We start from the raw sequence: 21,133 nt of genomic DNA on the forward strand, positions 1-21,133 counted from the left end.
TAAGATGAATGTATTTTGTGTGTTAATAGAGCATTAGTCAGATTAAAACATTTATTTGGGAGGAAGTCATCAAATTTTACTCATCGATAATAGATTTGCAAAAAATGAAAGGTGATGATTTTATTTGACACTTTTTAAAGGACATGATTAAAATGAAAAAAAATGTAAAACTGGTGATTTTATATGGAATTAATTCTATACGTTATTATAATTTTATCATAACCTTATCATAATCTTATCATACTATTATCATAAATTTTATCATACTATTATCATAAAAAACAAAGGATCATTTCACCCTCTCAACTTGGCACGAAATATCAAAAAAAGCCAAAATTCGTAAAACCGGATCACCTTTTTCCTGTATTTGGAAAAATTGGATCGGTTTCACTCTTCTGAAAAGAAAGAGAGTGGGATTAGCTAACCTAAAAAATTAACTCTAATTACGTACTCCCTTCGTTCTATGTTAGTTGTCGCTTTAAGCAAATATTTTTATCTATCAATAGTTGTCACCCGAGATAGTTCCACCGAGTTCAACCTTTTATCTAATCAAACGAGAAGAGTACTCTATAAAGCGACCGAGACTAATTCTATGACTTACCCGGACACTAGTGATCACACTGTTAGTAAACGTTAGGTTAACCATTGGTAAATTTGTATTAATTTTTATTTTGAATATATGGCTAATAAAATGGTGGTAAACCGTTGGTTTGTGTTTTTTTTAAACAAACTGTACTTAATAAAAAGTCATAATGTTGTTTTTAGATATCATTAGTGAACTGTGAATTAACCGCTGATAAACTTATAACTTATTTAATTTTTAGTATATCGTTAATAATTTTTTAGTAAACTTAAATTATGCATTTAAAACATAAGTTATTTTCTAGTATATCGTTACTAATAGTATGCCGTTGGTTAATTAAAATCGTATTTTTGAGATTAAAAAAAAATATTTTTGCAAAACAAAAAATACAAATTGTATTTTTCAAAATGATGTTTTATTTTTGAGAATATTTTAACTTTATATAGGTACTTATCTAAAAAGGCTTAAATTTACTGCAAATTCTATGTTATATTTTTAAACATTTTCGACAACAATTCAAATTAGAGCCTACTCTGGTCCTCTTGTGGTTCTGCCTCTGTTCACAATCAGTAAAGGATCCAGAAACTTCAGATGGTGGGGTCCATATGTATTAAAAATTATAGATTTTAAATTAAAAAAATAAAAAAATAAATTTTATTTTTCAATAATTATTTTTAATAAATTTATTTCATTAAAATGCTCAGTAATTATACAGTTACTTAAAGGGAGTGGATCACCTCAAGTCCAAAATTCCCTTCATTTTCCTCAAGTTCACTTAAATGTTTGACACCTAAGCAAAATGATAAAAATGGAGGGAATTAAATTTCATTTTGCTTAGATGTTAAAAATCTAAGTGAACTTGAGGAAAATGGAGGAAATTTGAACTTGAGGGGAGTTTATGGACCCCATCCTCACTAACCTGCTTACGCACCTGTTCATAGTAAAAATTGTATTTCTAAAATATATAAAATATAATATAATTTTTTTATATTTATCTATAATTTTGATTTTTTTTATTTAAAATTTATTTTCTCTCATTAATTGGTAATTTTAAATTTGTATTATTTTTTTGTTTATAACAAGTGTGAGCTCATAAAAAAACTTGCCAAGAAAAAGTCCATAAAAAAATACTTTCAAAAACACGTTTTTATAAAGTTGGAGGCTTTATTGAGCTGGAAAAGAAATAAAGGATAGAAGTGAGATGGAGGCAAACTATTAGGGTCATATTGGCATATTTTCCCTAAACAATAAAATCCAGTGCGTGGCTGTGAAGATTAGGGATTAGAGTGGGCGAGAGAGAGAGAGAGGGGGAGAGATGTCGTATTTGCTTCCGCACTTGCACTCCGGATGGGCCGTCGATCAGGCCATCTTGGCCGAAGAAGAGCGTCTCGTTATCATCCGATTCGGTCACGACTGGGATGAGACCTGCATGCAGGTATCCATTACTCTTATTAGGGTTCTTGTTTTATTAGGGTTCTTTATTTGATTCGTCTTAATTCATGCTGGCTTGATTTTTGTGCCTTATTCCTAATTCATATTCAAACTCACCAACTGATAAGCATTTAGGGGTTACTAGTAGCCGATCAAGACTTAACTTTTAATTCACCGTTAGCCGGCCTTAACCTCAATTTAGCCTTAAATTCACTGTAAAAAACTAGCTAATGCATACCTTGTTAGGTGTTTATGTGGGCCATGAAGTTTGTATGTAGCACATATGACTCCGTTATCAGTGGCGGATCTTCATGAAGACATGGAGGGGTAATGGCCCCCCCAAATTTTTAAAAAATTACTTATTACTACTACTAGTTTTGTTCTTTGACTATATGTCTTTTTAAATTTTCTAAAAGTAACCTGTTACTACTTTAACTCTTTAACCATGAGTAAAACACTTAATCAATTTAAGCCTTTCATTTTCAATAAGCCCAATTAATCTTAGCCATAGTTGTCAAATCGAGATTCGAATCGAGAATCGAAATGCTTGATTAGAGAATCGAGAATCGGGAATCGAATCGAATCGTAAGATTCGGTTTATGTTTTTAATACTATATAAAAAATATTTACTTGCATAAAATATATGTAAAATTTTATATATTTATAAAAAAATGAACTATACAATTATTTAACACATGAAAGTCAACAAATAAAATTAAAATAATCGTAAAGTGTTTGACAAACAAATTAGCGTTTCTCTAGTGTTTTTATTTGAAAGGGTTATCTTGAGTTAAGAGAGTAAGTGATAAGTCACTTTTAAATTCTTTGTATTTATTAAAATGTTCTTGTTTTCTCTTTTAATTTATGGTATATGATTTTTTTGTTTAATTTGATGAATCGTAGTGAATCGCATGAATCGTAGATTCAGTAAGATTCACTATAGATTCGGTAGACTCGGCATAGATTCAGTTTAATTTTAGATTCACTCAGAGATTCGAATCGATTTGGGGGTGAATCGAATCGAATCGTAAGATTCGAATCGCGAATCGTACGATTTTGATAACAGATTCTTAGCCTTTCATTCAAACAGAGTTTATTTGCCGCAATATTCAAAATTCTCTACTCTCCTTTTGTTTCTTCTACTCTCACAATTCCTAATTGGTTCACATTGAGAAAGAACGTGCTGAAACATTTGATTCAGACTCTATCGTTGACGAATTCAAGTCTCTAAAGAAGCGTAAAGCAAACTTGTAATAATGGTATTTTGATATTACTTTTCATATGTTGTTTAAATAATTATATATGCTTTTGAATCTTTTTTTATGTTTGAATTATATTCCTAAATATTTGATCTGCAAACATTTAATTTGGCCCCCCCAAATATTATAGTGAAGATCCGCCACTGTCCGTTATCCACAACGTGGGAGGGTGAGTATTTCCGGAACGTGGAGATATATAACCATTCATTCCATCGCTTAACTCAGGATTAATTCTGTTCCTTGACTTCGCTTCGTTCTCCGTCTTTCGACTGCTTACAGTGATTATCTAGTAAATACAAAAAGGATTTCGAACATTGCCCTTTGCTTCCTTCTCCGTTAGTTTATATGCTCAACCTTTTTGACCTCTGCAAGAAGGCGCCAGTCATCAATGGAAGGCAACTTAGCAATACCCTGCCACGCATAATGCTTTCCATTCATGTCCACTTCAAAATCAATGGGGTAAAAAATACTGATAGGTGAATTTGGATTAGTCATCAGTATTCTCTGATTGAATGGTTTAAATGGAGTAATCAATTCAAAATTAATGTTCATCAGACCCAGATATTCGAGATCAGATGCTAAGGGTGCATAATGATAGGGATAAAACCACTGCCAAGATAATCCTTTGTTAATAGTAGTGCATTATCTGACATAGCCCTTCAGAGTACCGTAAAACAACATGCTTTCATATGTCTTCAAGTTCCTCGGATGGTTTTACAGAAAACTTCTCTCCATAATACCTTACCTTCCATCCCGGCTCCCCAAATTTAATCTTGTCGCCTTCTGGATTATTATTATTAGAAGCATCAGATTTCTCACGAAGTATCTCCTTAAGCTTAGCTCTCAATTCTTCTTTGTTACCATGGAGATCTATTTCCAGACTATTCTCTGCTTCAACAATGGCGGCACCAACACTAGCTGATGAAGATAAACAGGAAATTTTACGGGCCTGAACAGATAATCCCTTACCTTTGGATGCCAAACAATTTGTACTTCTACCATCGAGGTCTGCAGTCTCTATAATCTACTGAAATGGTGATGGTGTAAGAGCTGAGGCAAGACGAGAACCTTGAAGTTGATTAACTAGGACCAAAGACTCCGGTTGAGCTTGTGGCTCTGCATCATCTCCTCTTTGTGATGTTGATTGCGCTTTTTCTCGCTTGATATTTTCTGACTGCCGCTGTGCAAGTTGAAAGAATTATCAATATCAGTAGAATGTATCTTTAAAGATTCAAACTTTCTTTCTTGTTGGGCTGTTCTATAAATTTCCTAATTGTTTTTTCTTCGTAGTGATTAATCCCTGTAATTTAAATCTTTTCACAGTAAATAAAGTTGCATATCTTCTGGTCATACCTGCATATATTTGGTTTATTGGAACTGAATTTATGTGTTTTAGTTGAAGGATCTGATGTGTCACTTATTAATAGCTACACCTCGTCTTGTTTAGAATAAATTATCTGTAAGAATTTAAATGAATTGGATTCTTGTAAAATTATATCAATTTTTTTATGAATGATATTACAAAGCTAAAGTTCATTTCTAGTAATTATTAGCTTTTCAAACAATCATGTTTGGAACAAATTTTATGTAAGAATATTCAATTGATTTGGGTTGCTGTGAAATTTTGGCTTTCAGATGGATGAAGTTTTGGCTTCAGTTGCTGAGACAATAAAGAATTTTGGTGTGATATACCTTGTGGACATCTCACAGGTACCTGATTTCAACACAATGTACGAGCTGTATGATCCGTCGACAATCATGTTCTTCTTCAGGAACAAGCACATAATGATTGATCTTGGAACCGGGAACAACAATAAAATCAACTGGGCTCTTAAAGATAAGCAGGAGTTTGTTGATATTGTTGAGACTGTGTACCGTGGGGCAAGGAAAGGCCGTGGTTTGGTTATTGCACCTAAAGATTACTCCACCAAGTACCGCTACTAAGTGTTTACAGAAGTTATTGGCCTGATTCTGTTGAAATAATATGTTTGATTATGAAAGTGCAATGTGCTTGTTATCAAAAGTTTATGCCGTTCCAGGTTTGGACAAACAGTGTATATTAAACAGACATTTCTGAAACCCTGTTGTATTGTTAACATGAACAACTTTCCGGATTGCAGATTTATGACTATAACTATGATCTCTATTCGAGGAATTACTCAACCTTTATCTTCTTGTTAGTTTCTGTGTAATATCATTAGTCTGCATAAAAAATTCAGTAGCTGATTTTTCTGAGACTGCAGATAGTATATTTGATTTTGTGGTCATATTTATGTTAATAGGTAATGTAAATTTTATACATGACTGTGCTAGCTTATTACACACGAGTATGAGTTGTGTAGGCGAATCATCTGTACTATGCCCTTTTGCGAATGCCTTGTACTAGTTGTATCACGGCCATGGCGATAATGTACCATGTAATCCCTGCTAGTGTAACTTGTAACCAAGAGCTATTCACAACCTCCAATGCCAGATCACCGCCTACATGCTCATTCAATCTGCCTACTGCCTCTTCTCTTACTTGCAACTCTACTATAACAGATGCCATAATTCCTATCACCGTTGAAATTCTCCACCCTACAGGGTCTCTTTGATTCTCTTTTGTCCGGTAGACTTCCTCATTCGCATGTTTCGATTCTTTAATATGTGAAGGCTTTACAGTCGTGCTAGTATTATGCTTATTGGTTGAGGCTGGAACTGCTCCGGCTGATGGAGTCCAGTAGTCATCATAATATAAGCTATTTGATGCGACTTCACGAGTTGTGCTCCGCCCTCCTTGCTTCCTCGTTGCAGCTGCCTCACGGAGCTTCTTAATGTTTGGTTCACTTGATTTTTGGGCATTCTGTGGGAGGTATCCGCGAGGTGGTCGTGTTTTATTAGCTTTTGGTGTTTGCCAGTATAACCAACTTGAGATTCTTCTGATTGCTTGCATAGCTGATAATCTAGCTTCTGTTTCTACATCTGTTTCCTGAAATGAATTCACAGTAACATGATATAATTGATACATGGATACATGGGCAACTTTCAAAGAATTGTTAGCGTGATGCACCTAAGCAAATTTTAGTAGTTTAATGTGGATAAATTCCTAGATATACGACTTATATGATCATATAAACAAAATGTTGTTACTATATAAAGCATTGTGCTAGACTATGTAGCACGGAATTGGAAACGCACAAGTGGAAAAATACTGAAATAGAAAATATAAAAACAACATTTTTTTTATTAAAATAAGCTATAAATGTAGAATTTCGAGCACGAAATGCCAAAATGCAGGATTCAGAAGTTTCGGCAACAATATAGGTGGTGGATGCAGAAAACTAACCTTGGAGCTCTGAAAATTTGGGCTGTTCATGGCATCAACAAATCTGGTTTGGAACTTTTTCACATCAACGAATATATTAGAGACACGTTGACCGGCTGTGTGGTTGGCGCCAACCCGCACATTGCCTCGTGGCTGCTTGGACATGAGGAACTCCAGTGCTGGTAAATCTGATCTTTCCACCATGCTATGCAATTTGGTAGAAAAGAAAATGAAAGTCCATCCCGAAAACAAAGAATGAAAAGCTGAAAACAGTATACTTACGAGATACAATCGACTGGACAAGCCTCAATGGCGGCTTGAATTTTGTTGAGAGGATCAGCCCATTGACCAACAACTCTTGCTCTTCCGTAAACACCTTCGACAGCGAACGTCTTCTCCGCTAGTAACGCACATTTTAAGCATCCGACACACTTCACCTCATCCACAAAGACTGCTTTCTCTTCACTTTCTGACCCAAACCACACTGAGTATATTGGTTTTCCACTGTAACCACGCAGCTCTGAAATCTTTGATTGTTCCTGTCATTCCATTCATTTAAACCAAATAACAAAATATAAACAGGATTCAGTGGCTAATCAAACTCAACTATAAAAATTTCAATTGGGTTTGGTTAGGTAATTCTCACTTTTTTTATCCTAAAAACTTGCCTGAAAAACTCCACCCTGAATTGAAATGAATTAAGCGGGTGACAAATTTTTATGAAAATACAAATAAAAAGCAATTGTCCCATGGCAAAATCCGGTTGCCACGTGAGAATTTTAACGGAAAATCTCTATTGAAATAAAATTAAAATTTAGCAATCAAAATATAACAAACCAAAATTCGGTCACCAAAATACAATAACGCAATAGTTTGGATATCCTCCGGATTTGGTTACTAACTAACTTGGATAATACCAATTGAGCTACATCCAAATGGTGTTAAATTATCATTCATAGTTTTTACGGAATTTATTTAAATTTCTACAAGATACTTATTTGATTCAGATGAATTTTCAAAATTTAAATTTGCATTTACATTCAAAATATAATGTCTAATTTATTTTATTTAAAATTAAATTCATATTTAAAATTCGAAAAACCAATCACAAAAAATCATTTTCAAATAAAACGAAATGAATTCTACACTAGAGTTGATGCAAACAGGCCCTAAATAACTTGATAGAATTTCAGTTTAAGAAAATCAACTTTTTGAATTGTTTAGGATTGTGGACTCAAATCAATTTAAACTGACCTTATCGTAAGCGAAACGAGAGACAGGATCAGAAAGAAGAGAATAAGCTTGATTAAGTATAATAGCCATGTCATGACCAGTAGGACCTGCTATGTCAGGATGGCACTTCTTCTGCAAATTCCTATACGCAATCTTTATCTGTGTTTGATCCGAACAGCTATCAATACCGAGAAGATCATACAGATCAAACTCCCTTATTGAGGACTTGCAACACACAGATGAACCTCGGCAGTTCCTCTCATAAGGGAGCCTTATTGTTTTTTTTGGGATCACTGAAGCAATTGGTGTGTATGAAGGGATACATGCTATGCCCATTTCTCCTCCTCTAATTTTCTGATCAGAATTTTCAGTTTTTTGTAGACTTTAAAATCAAAAATCTAGATATTTTGTTTTCACAACCTTTTGTCCTTTTTAAAAAGATATTTAGTTGATTGTCAAAAATTTATCCTAGGATGATTGTGATTGCCCTCCAATTCAGGATCTCACATTGCTCATCTTTTTATTGTTTTATAGGGGGGATTTTATAAGCATGGGATTAATTAACGGCTTAACATATGTAAATTTTTTGTTTTTTTTATTTGATAGCACATTAAAATTTATTATTGCTGATATATGTCTTCAAAAAGAGAATTACTTGCATGAATCTACTTTGGTACGTATAATTATAAACCATTCATTTATCGTGTGACACGTGATAAAAATAAATATATTAATAAATCAATGAATATCACATTAGTTGTTTATACTTTAATGTGAATTAATGTTGGCTTAATATGTTATTTAACCCCTTAACTTTACCACTTTATTCCATGTGACCTCTAAACTATTTTTTGTTCCATTAAACTTTTTAACTATTTTTTTGTTCTATTTTACCCCTAAACTTTATCACTTTATTGCATACGACCTATAAACTAATCTTTTGTTCCATTGAACCTTTTAACTATTTTTTTGTTCTCTTTTAACCCCTCAAACTAACTATTTGTTCTATTTACCTCTTAACTAAGTGTTTGTTTTTTCAATGAACATGTAAACTATTTTTTTACCAATTTAACCTCTCACACAATGTACTAATTTTAGAAAAGATATGAATATATTTCTTACATTTAAAATAAAGAACGATGTATTTTATATATTATTTAAAAACTTATTTAAGGATTAATTACTTTAAAAATCATGAATTTTAGCATGTTTTACAATTTAAACACAAACTTAAAAGCTTCGTAATTGATTTGAAAAATTTAAAATTGTAAAAAATTTAAAGTTGGTATCTTAAAATTTTTAAAATTAAAAATTTGAGTTAAATTTATGAAACACACTAAAATTTATATTTTTTTAAACAATTAAACATTCATTTAATACTATCAAAGTATAATAAATTTATGTATTTTATAAATATCGTTAACCAAAAGAGACAAACTCCTTATCATTGTTGAAATATAAAAAAACATTTGCATGTTCAAGAAGTAATATCATTTAATTATTTGATCAATTTTAAATATTTTTATTTATTTCTACCCTTTTATTTCTAATTTATACTGTCGTCAACAATTTACGAAAATATTACTAAAAAAATATATTTTTTAAAAAAATCATATGTCATGTATATAAATTAATTTATATGCTTTTAAGCATTTATTCTAGACATAATATAGATGAAAATTAAATAGTTATATTTTTTAGGAGGTTAAACGGGTAAAAATTAAAAGTTTAAATGTGCAATAGGCAAAAAAAAAAACAGTTAAGGGGTTAAATGGAACAAATAGTATTGTTTGAGAGTTAAATAGAATAAAAAAAATAGTTAAAAGGTCTAATGGAACACGAAATTAGTTCAGAGGTCACAAGAAACGAAATGGTAAAGTTTTGGGGTTAAATAGAACAAAACAAATAATTGAGAGATGCAATGGAACAAAGTGATAAAATTTAAGGATTAAATAATATATTAAGTCATTAATGTTCTATCATAATTATACTTTGATATCTCAATTCTCGTATAACCATTTGACTGCGTTGGAAAATTAAATTGTTAACGAAATCAACTTTTTTTTAAGATTTCAATAATGCTTCTAATTTCTCCTTTGAAAATGCAAATGATGTGATTAATTATGAGAAAGAAAGCAATTCGGTGAGAAAATTACACAAATATTTAAAACACGGGATTCTATTTCTCTAATAGCCACTTGCTAAATTTTTTACATTTTATGTCCACCTGCAATTTACATAATTTGACTCATTTTAGCTAATTATTTCATATTCTAACCTATTCAAATAAACAAAATCAATGCTGGTGATTGTTACTTTCATGCCGGCTAACATCGGCCTATTCGCCATTTGACGAAATCAGTGCCACGTTTAACAGTGCCTCCATGATTGGGTTCTCGGATCTCATGGGAGAGTATTGGTCGCCGGCGATGACAGTTGCCTCCGCGTGATCTAAAGAAATAAGTATCGATGGATGAGGTTGGTTGCGGCAAGAATTCTTGCTGTGATTCTAGGGATTTTTCAAATGATGGTGCTGATTCTACTTCTTTTGCTTCGTCAACGTTTTTTTTATGGTTTTAAACATATTGGTAAAGTTAAAGGTTCCTGATCGTAAGAAGCAAAATGGACAAGTGTGAGAAGGCGAGGGCTTTGATAGAAGATGAGGCTATCAATGATTCAGGGAATGGTGATGATGCGGCAAATGTTGGTGGTTTGATTGAACCAATAGAGATTACTGATCCTATTTGTGGAATTTCTAAGAATCTATGGGATTTGAAATGCAAGAATAAAGGAACTATGGGTCAGTTTGAATTTTATTGGAGAAGCCTTCAAAAATGAAAAATGGTGAAGGAGATAATATAGTGGAAAATGAGAAGCTCGTGAGAAGGTTTACCAGGTCATTGTTGAAGATTAAGAGTGAGCGTGTTATTGAAGTGGCAGGTCTTTGTATAATGATGTTTTGGTTTTGTTCCATTTCAATTTGAAGTTGAAATTGTTGCAGCTGTTTTAGAAAAGTAAGTCATTTAATCAATAAATTGTTCTGCTTTTTTTAATGGATGTGATTCCTGATTTTTAATGGATGTGATTCTTATAAATTGCTGACTCTAACAAGTTTATTTATTATGAAAGAATTTTTTTCATGTTGTGTGTTACACGTGTTAGATACATATGTTAGAGTTGAGGATGCTTTTTTTTTGAATGAGAAGATAAGCTAAAGTCAAACAAACTAAGAAAATTTACACACACGAGGGGGTGAGACCCCCCATAATGTCATCTAACATGAAACTTAAGACGTCTGTCAGAGCTTGATCAAACACGACAAGGCCAATGTCATGCGAGAAACCATGATTGGCCATCAAATTTTCACAACAATTTCCTTCACGATAAAAATGATGAATGAAAACCTGCCAATCTCTCTTTAAAAAATTCCGAATAGCATTGAGATGCATGGTATTAGCGTTCAATCTTCTATCATCTTAGTTAAGAGCATTGTTCACTCAACTAACGAAGGATCATTGTTACAAACTATGCAGGTTTTGATGCTCCAACATTTTTTTGCAAGAAGTTTAAACTAATTTATTTATTTTGAAAAATGTAGTTGAGTTGGTTTTGACAAATCTATGTTGGTTTGGAGATGTATCTGAAATGTTGTTGAGACGTATAAAATTTGTTTATGAGATGTATTTCAATTATTTTTGAGATTTTTTATGTAATTTTAATTAAGGCATTATATAACTATTTGTTCAATTTATTATCTATATACATATTGGATACATAGATGATACATCGTATATGCAACACTGATACATTGTATAAGTTTAGACTACTTTATTTATTTCGAAGAATATAGCTGAGCTAGTTCTGAGACGTAACTCCGCTGTTTTCAGATGTATCTGAAATGTTTTTAAAATATACATGATTTGTTTATGAGATGTATCTAAATTATTTTTGAGATTTAATTTGTTAAGTAAATTAAAAATATATAAATATTTACATTTTTGATATAAATTCGTATGTGTAAGATTAACTTCAACTAATGACAAATTTAATGAAGGCATTATAAAGTTATCGGTTGAGTTTATTATGTATATACATATTAGATACATCAATGATATATCGTATATAAATACCATTAATATATTGTAGATAAGTCGCCGAGATACATCGTAGATACATATTTTTATCTTTTTTTGATTATTTTAACGAAATAAATTTTGTAGATACACAATAAATTATAATTTTAAAAATCATATGCTCTTATTAACAACATATTGCTTGATTTGTCTTAAACTTTTAGCTATCTCTAACTAAAACTTAAGTTGTTTCAATTTTTATGTAGATGTTATTTTATAGGCCAAACCCATATAGAGGTCCCTGTACTTTACATTTTTTTTCTATAGGTCCTTATACTTCATTTTTGTATTATCTGATCCCTCTATTTACCTATTTTTAATTTTAAGGTCCTTTGTGAATTTTTTCTAATCCCTCTACTTACAATTTGTGTTTCCTCTAGTCCCTCTACTTACAATTTTTGTTTCCTCCAACCACACAAAAGGACCGGAAAAAACTCATAAAGGACCTGAAAATCAAAAATAGGTAAGTAGAGGGACCAAATAATACAAAAATGAAGTATAAGGACCTATGGAAAAAAATGTGTAAAGTACAAGGACCTCTATATGGGGTTAAGCCTATTATATATACATATTAGATACATCAACGATACATGATATATACAACATTCATACGTCGTTGATACTGTAATACCCCAAAATGTTTAATTATCTAATTGGGCCACGTGTCCAGCTTTGAGTCGCCAGAGTGGCGATATCGGAAAGTCTTCCGATAAAAGTAAAATAAATAAGTTTTAGTAGATCGGTTTTGGAAGAGACTATAGCAAAGAATTTAACATTATATTTCAGTTCTAAAGTTGGAATTGGAATTAGAAAGGAAAAATGTTAAGAAAGTTGCAAAATAAAGTACAGGGACTAAAGTGGTAATTTAGCCATATAAATTCTGAAGGAAAATTATTTCGCTAAGGTCCGCGGAATGTTTTATAGTATATGTGGTAAAAGCTTCAGGTCAATCGGAGACCTTTTAAAATTTGGACGCGGATGCGTTTTGGGCTAAATTGCAATTTTTGAAAAGTTCAAGGACCAAATTGCAAATTAGCCAATTAAGTCTCGAGAATAGTAATTAAAAGATTATTAACGGAAAATTATCTTTTGAGTTAGTATTATTTATTTGGATATAAATAATACGTATAAAACGGATAATTAATTGTTTGATTAAAAGAGTAAGTTTAAAAGAGAAATGGTTTAAGTTAAAGAAATGAAGGATTAAAATGGCAAGTTAACCAGGATATATATATATATATATATATATATATATATATATATATATATATATATATATATATATATATATATATATATATATATATATATATATATATATATATATATATATATATATATATATATATATCCTTTCCTTAAGAATAAGGAAACGTTAAGAAAAGGGGGAAAAGAAAGAGATCAGTGAAGAAAAGGAAAAAGTGACGATCGATTACGATCCGCCGCGGTTTCGCCGTTTCTCGTCCAAATCGAGCGTTATTTATATCGATTTGTTTAGAATTCGATTCTCTATCATCGTTAAACTTCAGATCGAGGTAAGCTTGACGTTTTTATTGCGAGAATTAGTGAGCTAGGGTTATTTCGTTTTAACGGATTAAACGAATTATAATCGCGTTTCTATTATTGTTTTTGAAGAATTTGGATTTGAATTTGTGGTAAAATGAGATAGGGGCATGTCGGAATCAAGATTAGGCACGTCGGGATCGGCCGGAGACGGATTCCGGACCGTGCGGATGCACGGTGTGCGATCGCACACCATTGTGTGCGAACGCACACAATGTGCATCGCACACATAGTGTGCGAGCGCACACCTATGTGTGCGAGCGCACACCTATGTGTGCGAGCGCACACCTATGTGTGCAAACGCACACACGGTTGTGCGAACGCACACATCCTTTTGTGCGTTCGCACAACCAACGACGGAGTCGTTTAAAGGCATTTTCGCTCTGTTTAGATTTAGATTTCTGACTTCAAGTACGTCGGACATTAAAAGTAAACTACGAACCTTGAAAACGAGAAATTTAGGTGTCGAACATAATGTGTTCGATTAAGATTCCGAGATATAAGGAATCTAAGTTTAAGAATCAATGAATAAGAGATATAGCGAATATCTTGACTAAGTATTAGAATACTATTAAAGTTAAGAATCGTATTTAAAATACGATTATATTAACCTAAGTTTATAACTTAGGGTTTTGAAATTAAGTCTACATTTATGAGTTAAACGTACATATGATTTGAATAGGAACTGGACGTATCGTTAGGCTACCAGGCCGTCGAGTTAAAGTAGCTACGAGATCAAACGATGCACGGAGCTTACGTATTCGGGTGGCGATAGTGCAGTTTTGGATAGCGGTCACTGTGAGTGGCAATTTACTTTTGCGTATTATTATAAAAATTATTTTCTTATATCGTGAATATTATTATTAAATACCTTGTATCTATATCATTTGCTCGTATAAGATGTTTTGTTTGATAGATTTGACTATATGAATTCTGTTGTATTCGTTGTTTTGAAGATGAGCGTCTGATGTGCGGTCCGAAGAGACCAACTACCTATTGGGTGTCAATAGGCTGCATGATTATTAGTGAATCAGTCTAAAGTACCTAACTTTGTGATTAAGAACTAATATATATTTATGCATGATATGATATGAATTCGATACGAGAGTGAACTCGACTACGGTGTAGTCTGGAAGTCCCCGTATCTAGTGGGATGGGCCCACCAGTGGGTTGGACCCACCCGTGAGTTGGACTCACATTTTGATTTTAATACGAGTGAGCACTCGGCTACGGTGTAGTCTGGAGTCTCCGTATCTAGTGAGTTGGACTCACACTTTTAAATTAAAAATGTTTGCTTGCATCATAAATTTATATACGTATTAAGCGTGTGACGCCATATTTTGATAATACTATAAGTAACTTGCAAACTCACTCAGTATTTTCCCAAATACTGACCCCTCACTCTGATATTTGCAGGTATTAGAAGTCGGATCAGACAAACCATCTCCATTGTGCCAGAAGTCATTGGACTTGCACAAGTATGAGTTCCTAGAGCTGCAGTAGTCAGTAGTTGTCAGTCTAAGATTGGTAAATTGATTTCAAATAGTTAGTCTTGAATGTAAACTCTAATATGATATTTTAATATCTATAATTATTTTATTTAAAGAGTTTTCTGAAAACATTTTATATATGATATTATGTTTTTGTTTGCGAAAAATTATTAGTGGTTTTAGGCTTGTTACGGGTTTCGGAGCTACCACTCCCATTCCCTAGCGCCGGTCTCGGCTCAATAATTTGGGTCGTGACAGATACATCATAGATATACCATTTATTATAACTTCTAGAATCAGTCTCCAACTCATAATTGTAATTTTTAACGATTAAATTTTAATAGATACACCGCCGGTACATTATTTTCAATGAATAAAAATAAGTCAAATATCCCTATTTAAAAAATCCATTATGACAAAATTACATGCTGACTGATCCAAGTTTCTGGTTTCTTGGAGACCTGAAACAGATTCATCAAATAATAAAAATTTAGTATAATTGTCTAATTAGTGAAATTTGTTACTGAAATTAAGTTGCAAATATGTTTTGATACATTATTGATACATAAAAGATACATAAATGGTACATGTTTAAATAATTCTGACACGTTGACACGCGCTGACGCGTGACTGATACGAGTGTCAAACGCGTTACTGACGCATTTTAACACGTTTTTACAGTTGACAGCTGTTTCACACATTTTTTTCACTTTACTTTCTAATTTAAGTGTGCCATGTGTCTATTGTTTAGTGGTTGGCTAAAAAACGTAAACTTTCTTCTTGTTTTGTCATGAATGTAAAGAATTTAATTTTTGGCTATTTGAATAATATTTGATTTATTTTTAAATATTTTTGTTTTTTTTTTCTAATTTAATTGATTGTTATATCGTTGGCAAAGAGAATCAAAGTACCCTTGAAGTTTTGACTGTGTCTACCATAAATTTTGCTAAGAATAACAGGGCTGACCCTAAGAGCCTTTCATATGCCAACAAAGTGAAATTCACATACCATCAATAAGGTAAATTTTTCGACCAAGGACAAATGTAAGAAGAAGGTTAGTAATTTTAATTCTAATATGTCTACTTTTTAATTAATGCAGTTATTTCTGACATGAATTCAAAGGCAGTTGTGACTGACCCCTCTATTGTATTTTGAGTTCTTTTGTGAATGATATTGTGGAGCCTAATCATAATTTAATTAAGGACCCCAATAATAATCAAACTCACTTGGATGTCATAGCAGAGGATACAAAGTTGGATATTCCTACGTTTAAGGAAATCCCTTGTGATACTATTGCATGCAGGTGGTAGTAATTTAAAGGGTTAATTACATATAAAAGCACCACCTTTACACGAAATTGTAAAAATAACACGACCTTTAAAACGTGGCAATTCAGGGCACCACCTTTCATTTCTTTTCAAAAACAACATCAGCACATTTTTAGTGGCGTTTTTGCTGATGTGGCATGATACATGGCACTTCCATTGAGTGTCAAGTCAGCAAAATTTTATCAAAAAAGGTGCCCATGCTGTTTTTGAAAAGAAATGAAAGGTGATGCCCTGAATTGACACGTTTTAAAGGTCATGTTATTTTTGAGAATTCGTGTAAAGGTAGTGATTTTATATGTAATTAACCCTAATTTAAAAATTAGTCTTTAGGCTAATCCATCAAATACTGAACAGATTCAAATGGGTAATGATCTTTCTAACAAAATTAATATAGCTATCTCTTGTGCTCTTAATTCTGATCACTTTGCAGACTTCTATAGGGGTGATCCTCTTAAAAAGACCAGAAGCCAATCTAAGGATGATCTTCCTACTAAGAAGAGTAACACTACCCAAAATGTTGTTAAAACAGGTTTACTTTCTCTCAGGAGAGGCATTTAGTTTGTTTCTTGGACTTATTTGTTTATTTAATTTTTGTAGTAGGGTTTGTCCCATTTTTTTTATTTGTTTTCTTTTGCCTTATGCCTTGAGCGGAATTTTTTTTATCAGTATCTCCTTTGACCTGTGTAACCACAATTTTCCTCCGCCATAAATGAAGCTATTAATAAAATTGGGTGGCAGTCCCACACTTCTAAAAAAAAGTATGACATATGTCGTGTTGATATTTTTGACAATTTACACGTAACACGTCGGAGATTGACATCACGACGCTGCAGAGTATTACATTTTCTCCTTAAAATAATCCGTTCTAGAATTATATTTTAAGGAAATATACTTCAAAAATTCATTTTCATTTACAATTTATATCTTTGTTCTTCTTTGGATTCCTTTCAACTTTATTCAACTGAACATTATGATCATACGTGTAGACACCCTTTTTCCGGACAGATAAAAAGTGATAAGAGAATGCAGCGTACGATGATGATTTCTAGAGAATCTAGTCCGAGTGATGAGCTAGAGATCTGCATGTTTGAATTCAAGCGAGCGAAATCATTACACAATGATGAACTTGAAGGATTAAAGCATAATTAGCTGCAAATAGCTTAAAATCGTCCAAAGAGATTGCAATAAAAATCCAAATAATTGGACTAATTACAATGCCTTAGAAGTTTATGGGCCAATTTGTAAGTTTGACGGACTAAATTGACCATACCCAAACCCTTCCGGCTCTGAAAGCCCATTTACAACTTTATGTATAGCACACCTAATTTCATATGAATTTTGCAATTAAATGATTAAAAATAGAGTTTAAACTAATCTTAACACTCAATTGTACAGTTTCAAGTAAACCTAAACACTAACCTAAACTATAACCCTAATTAACTTCTATTTAAACAACCTTACAAAACCATAGTAAGAGGTAGCACCAGTACGTATGATCAAACATCATAAACCCTAAAAAATACACTAGTTGGCCGAACCCTACACACACATAAGAATTCAGTCAATTTCAATCCAAAATCAAGCTAAATATGCTTTATCAGCCAAGAACGCACTGCTGCCAATAAATCTAGAACTAGATTCTATATCCAGATCACCAAAAAATTAGCCAAGGACTCATAACGGTACTTCTGAGGATCCAATACCATTCCTATCACTTTACTGTCATTATGTATGTATTCTGTTTTAAATTCTGTCAATTAGGATGCCTGCTTAGTTACAATCACCATGAATTGTTACAAACTGCCATAACAATTGTTTTGCCATGATTTGATCCTAAAACATGTTTTATGGTTGTTTTTCCTGTCTTTATGCATATATTTCAAACATGTTAAATTCAAGAATCTAATTTGCGTGTTTTCATCGTGCTTGCATGTTTTTTTGGACTGATCTTGTACCTTCCCCAAGCTGCCCCAGACCATGAAATGGTGGCGCCGCCGCCAGTTCTTCTGGTGCCGATGTTCTTCGCTCCAGATGCCTTTCAGATGTTCTGTAATAGTTTTAGGCATTTTTTTGTGTTTCTGGGCTCATTTGAGCTCGGAATTGGGTCCCTTTTGAACCTACGGACTTGTAATAGTTGTAGAGTTTTGTTTCTATAATTTTTTGGACATATCCTAGTCAGCATCATCTTGGCACGTCATTCTAGTGGATGCCACATCATCGTAGGTCTCGAAGCCAAGTTCGCTAGGACCGAAAACTTCCTGACTTGATTCTGGCTTGTTTAAATTTAAAATCCATCCCGGTTTGAACCACCATACCCATTTTGACTAGAAGAAGAACTTTCGTGTTCTGTCCGGCTCCAGAATCCGACTGTATAGACAAAAATATGGCAGACAACTGCTAAATATCCCGGATCTTTAAGGTTTAAAAATATTTTTAACCTTGCATATATATCAACTATAAATGTGTATATTTAAATTGTTTACCGCTTTCCAAAGCATGTCAAAATTCTCCTTTAACATGCTAAATAAGATAATCATGTTAATTAGCTCTAAATCTAGGAAATTGCCAAGAAATCTTAAGAGTGTCACAAAAATATAATTAGAGGTTGTATAGGCAGTCAAGATGTTAAAATTAACCTCACTTAGACATTTGGTTTAGGCTTTATGCATGCAAAAATGAATAAAATCCACCTCTATCTGCTACATGATAGGAACCCCAAAATTAGATGCTTATTCAGGAGTATTTCCTACATGTTCACATGTTAGTCCAGATAGAGTCATATGCGCGTCTCATATGTTTTCCATCTTTCCATTTTACTAGCTTTCCAAACTATTTACATTCCAGTACCATATCATGTGAATTGTTTGTATGATTGAGATGAGATATATCGGATATGCCCACTAAATGGATGTAATCGATAATTCAAGTACAAGAGTGTTGGTAGTGTCTATCGAACTCAGTTGTAGACACCTATTTTCGGGATAGGTAAAAAAAGTGATAAGGGAATGAAGCATCCAGTGATGATTTTCAAAGAAACTCGTCCGAGTGACGAGCTAGCGGTCCGTATGTTTGAATTCAAGCGGGCTAAAGTAGTGCATAGAGACAAACTTGAGAGATTGAAGCGTAATTAGTCGCAAATAGCCCATAAATATCCAAAGGGATCACAATAAAAGTTTAAAAAATTGGACTAATTGATATGAGACAATTTGCAAGTTTGACAGACTAAATTGACCATAGTGAAACCCTTATGGCCCTAGAAGCCCTTTTTGACACTTCCAGACGCCAAAACAACCTTTTAGCCACTTTTGTATAGCATATACTGATAAATACAAAATTAATAAATTAATTATCCAGGATAGACATTTAGCCTCACCTAAATACTCACTTGTACACTCCTAACTCAATAAAAACATTAACCATAACCTACTTCAACCTACTTCTATAAATTCAAAGAAATAAACCAGTACGTAATAAATCAAAGAAATAAACCATAATTTTATCTAATATTAGCCGAACCACCCTGCTCATCAATAAACTACAAAGAAATCGCTCATGCCTCCACCTTGGCAACAGTTGAAGAGAGAAATACTTTCAAAATTCTGTTCAAAAGATGCCATTAGCACAAGATCGTATGACTGGCTGTACAAGATGAATATCCTTGCAACAAAAACATCCTCTGCATAAGCTTGGTTCTCAACAAAGATACATTTTTTTATAGTTGCATAAATTTACAAGAAAAAGGAAATCCACCTGCGATCTTAAGCTTTCAAAGATTCTTAAAATAAGCAAACAATTTAAATCATAAAATTGCATTTCTAGTGAGATATATGTTAAACCAATAACGTAGTTAGATCAATCTTATCATATCTTTGTAATATCTTAACTGCCATATCAGTTTGTTATTATTTTGTTATAACAACTCCTATTATCTCTCTGTAAGTTGTATTTAACCTAAAGATGTGAATGAGAATTTAACTCAACTTTCACAAATCACTTTGTGCTTACATGGTATCAGAGCCTGGTTTAAATTTTGGTGAGAGCGATTATTCTAAGCGCGACTTTGAAACGGGTTCTCCTACTGAATTGCATTCTCCTACTGAATTGCATTGGACAGCTTTGAAACGGGTTCTTCGTTATTTAAAGAACACCATTTTTCATGGTCTCTTTTTGCGCAAAGATTCTCCTTTACAATTAAAGGCCTTTAGTGACTCTGATTGGGGAGGTAATCGTGACGATGGTCGGTCTACTACAGCTTATCTTATCTATCTCGGATCCAATGCAATTTCCTGGAAATCATGTCATCAAAAATCAGTCTCTCGATCATCGTCAGAAGCTGAATACAAAGCAATTGCCAATACTGCTGCTGACATTTTATGGATACAAAATCTACTACAAGAGTTGGGAGTTCACTTGTCTAAGCCTCCATCCCTATTTTGTGACAATACTGGTGCCACGTATCTTTGTGCTAATCCTGTCTTTCATTCAAGAATGAAACATATTTCTCTTGACTATCATTTCGTTCGAGAATGCGTCACCAGTGGTAATCTCAAAGTTCATCATATATCCACAAAGGATCAACTTGCAGATGTGCTTACCAAAGCCTTAAGTCGACAGCATTTTACAACTCATCGCTCCAAGATCGGAGTCTCCAACGGAGCCTCAATCTTGCGGGGGCGTGTTAAACCAATAACGTAGTTAGATCAATCTTATCATATCTTTGTAATATCTTAACTGCCATATCAGTTTGTTATTATCTTGTTGTAACAACTCCTATTATCTATCTCTGTAAGTTGTATTTAACCTAAAGAT

The 21,133-nt window shown here is 32.8% G+C and overlaps 2 protein-coding genes across 2 annotated transcripts; one reads left to right on the top strand and one right to left on the bottom strand.

Annotated features, from left to right (window-relative positions):
• Window positions 1-1,852: 1,852 nt before the first annotated feature.
• Window positions 1,853-5,436, top strand: LOC126655199 (thioredoxin-like protein YLS8). The gene is made up of 2 exons (XM_050349241.2): window positions 1,853-2,018; window positions 4,909-5,436. The coding sequence occupies exons 1-2, from the start codon at window positions 1,899-1,901 to the stop codon at window positions 5,215-5,217; spliced, it is 429 nt and encodes a 142-aa protein (XP_050205198.1). The 5' UTR covers window positions 1,853-1,898; the 3' UTR covers window positions 5,218-5,436.
• Window positions 5,437-5,517: 81 nt separating this feature from the next.
• Window positions 5,518-8,179, bottom strand: LOC126655198 (chaperone protein dnaJ C76, chloroplastic). Its single transcript, XM_050349240.2, has 4 exons — window positions 7,832-8,179; window positions 6,860-7,116; window positions 6,599-6,782; window positions 5,518-6,241 (listed from the first exon to the last, which is right to left on the bottom strand). Exons 1-4 carry the CDS (start codon window positions 8,144-8,146, stop codon window positions 5,630-5,632), a joined length of 1,368 nt encoding a protein of 455 aa, XP_050205197.1. The 5' UTR covers window positions 8,147-8,179; the 3' UTR covers window positions 5,518-5,629.
• Window positions 8,180-21,133: the final 12,954 nt, after the last annotated feature.

This window comes from Mercurialis annua, linkage group LG7 (assembly GCF_937616625.2).
Source record: "Mercurialis annua linkage group LG7, ddMerAnnu1.2, whole genome shotgun sequence".
NCBI lineage: Eukaryota > Viridiplantae > Streptophyta > Magnoliopsida > Malpighiales > Euphorbiaceae > Mercurialis > Mercurialis annua.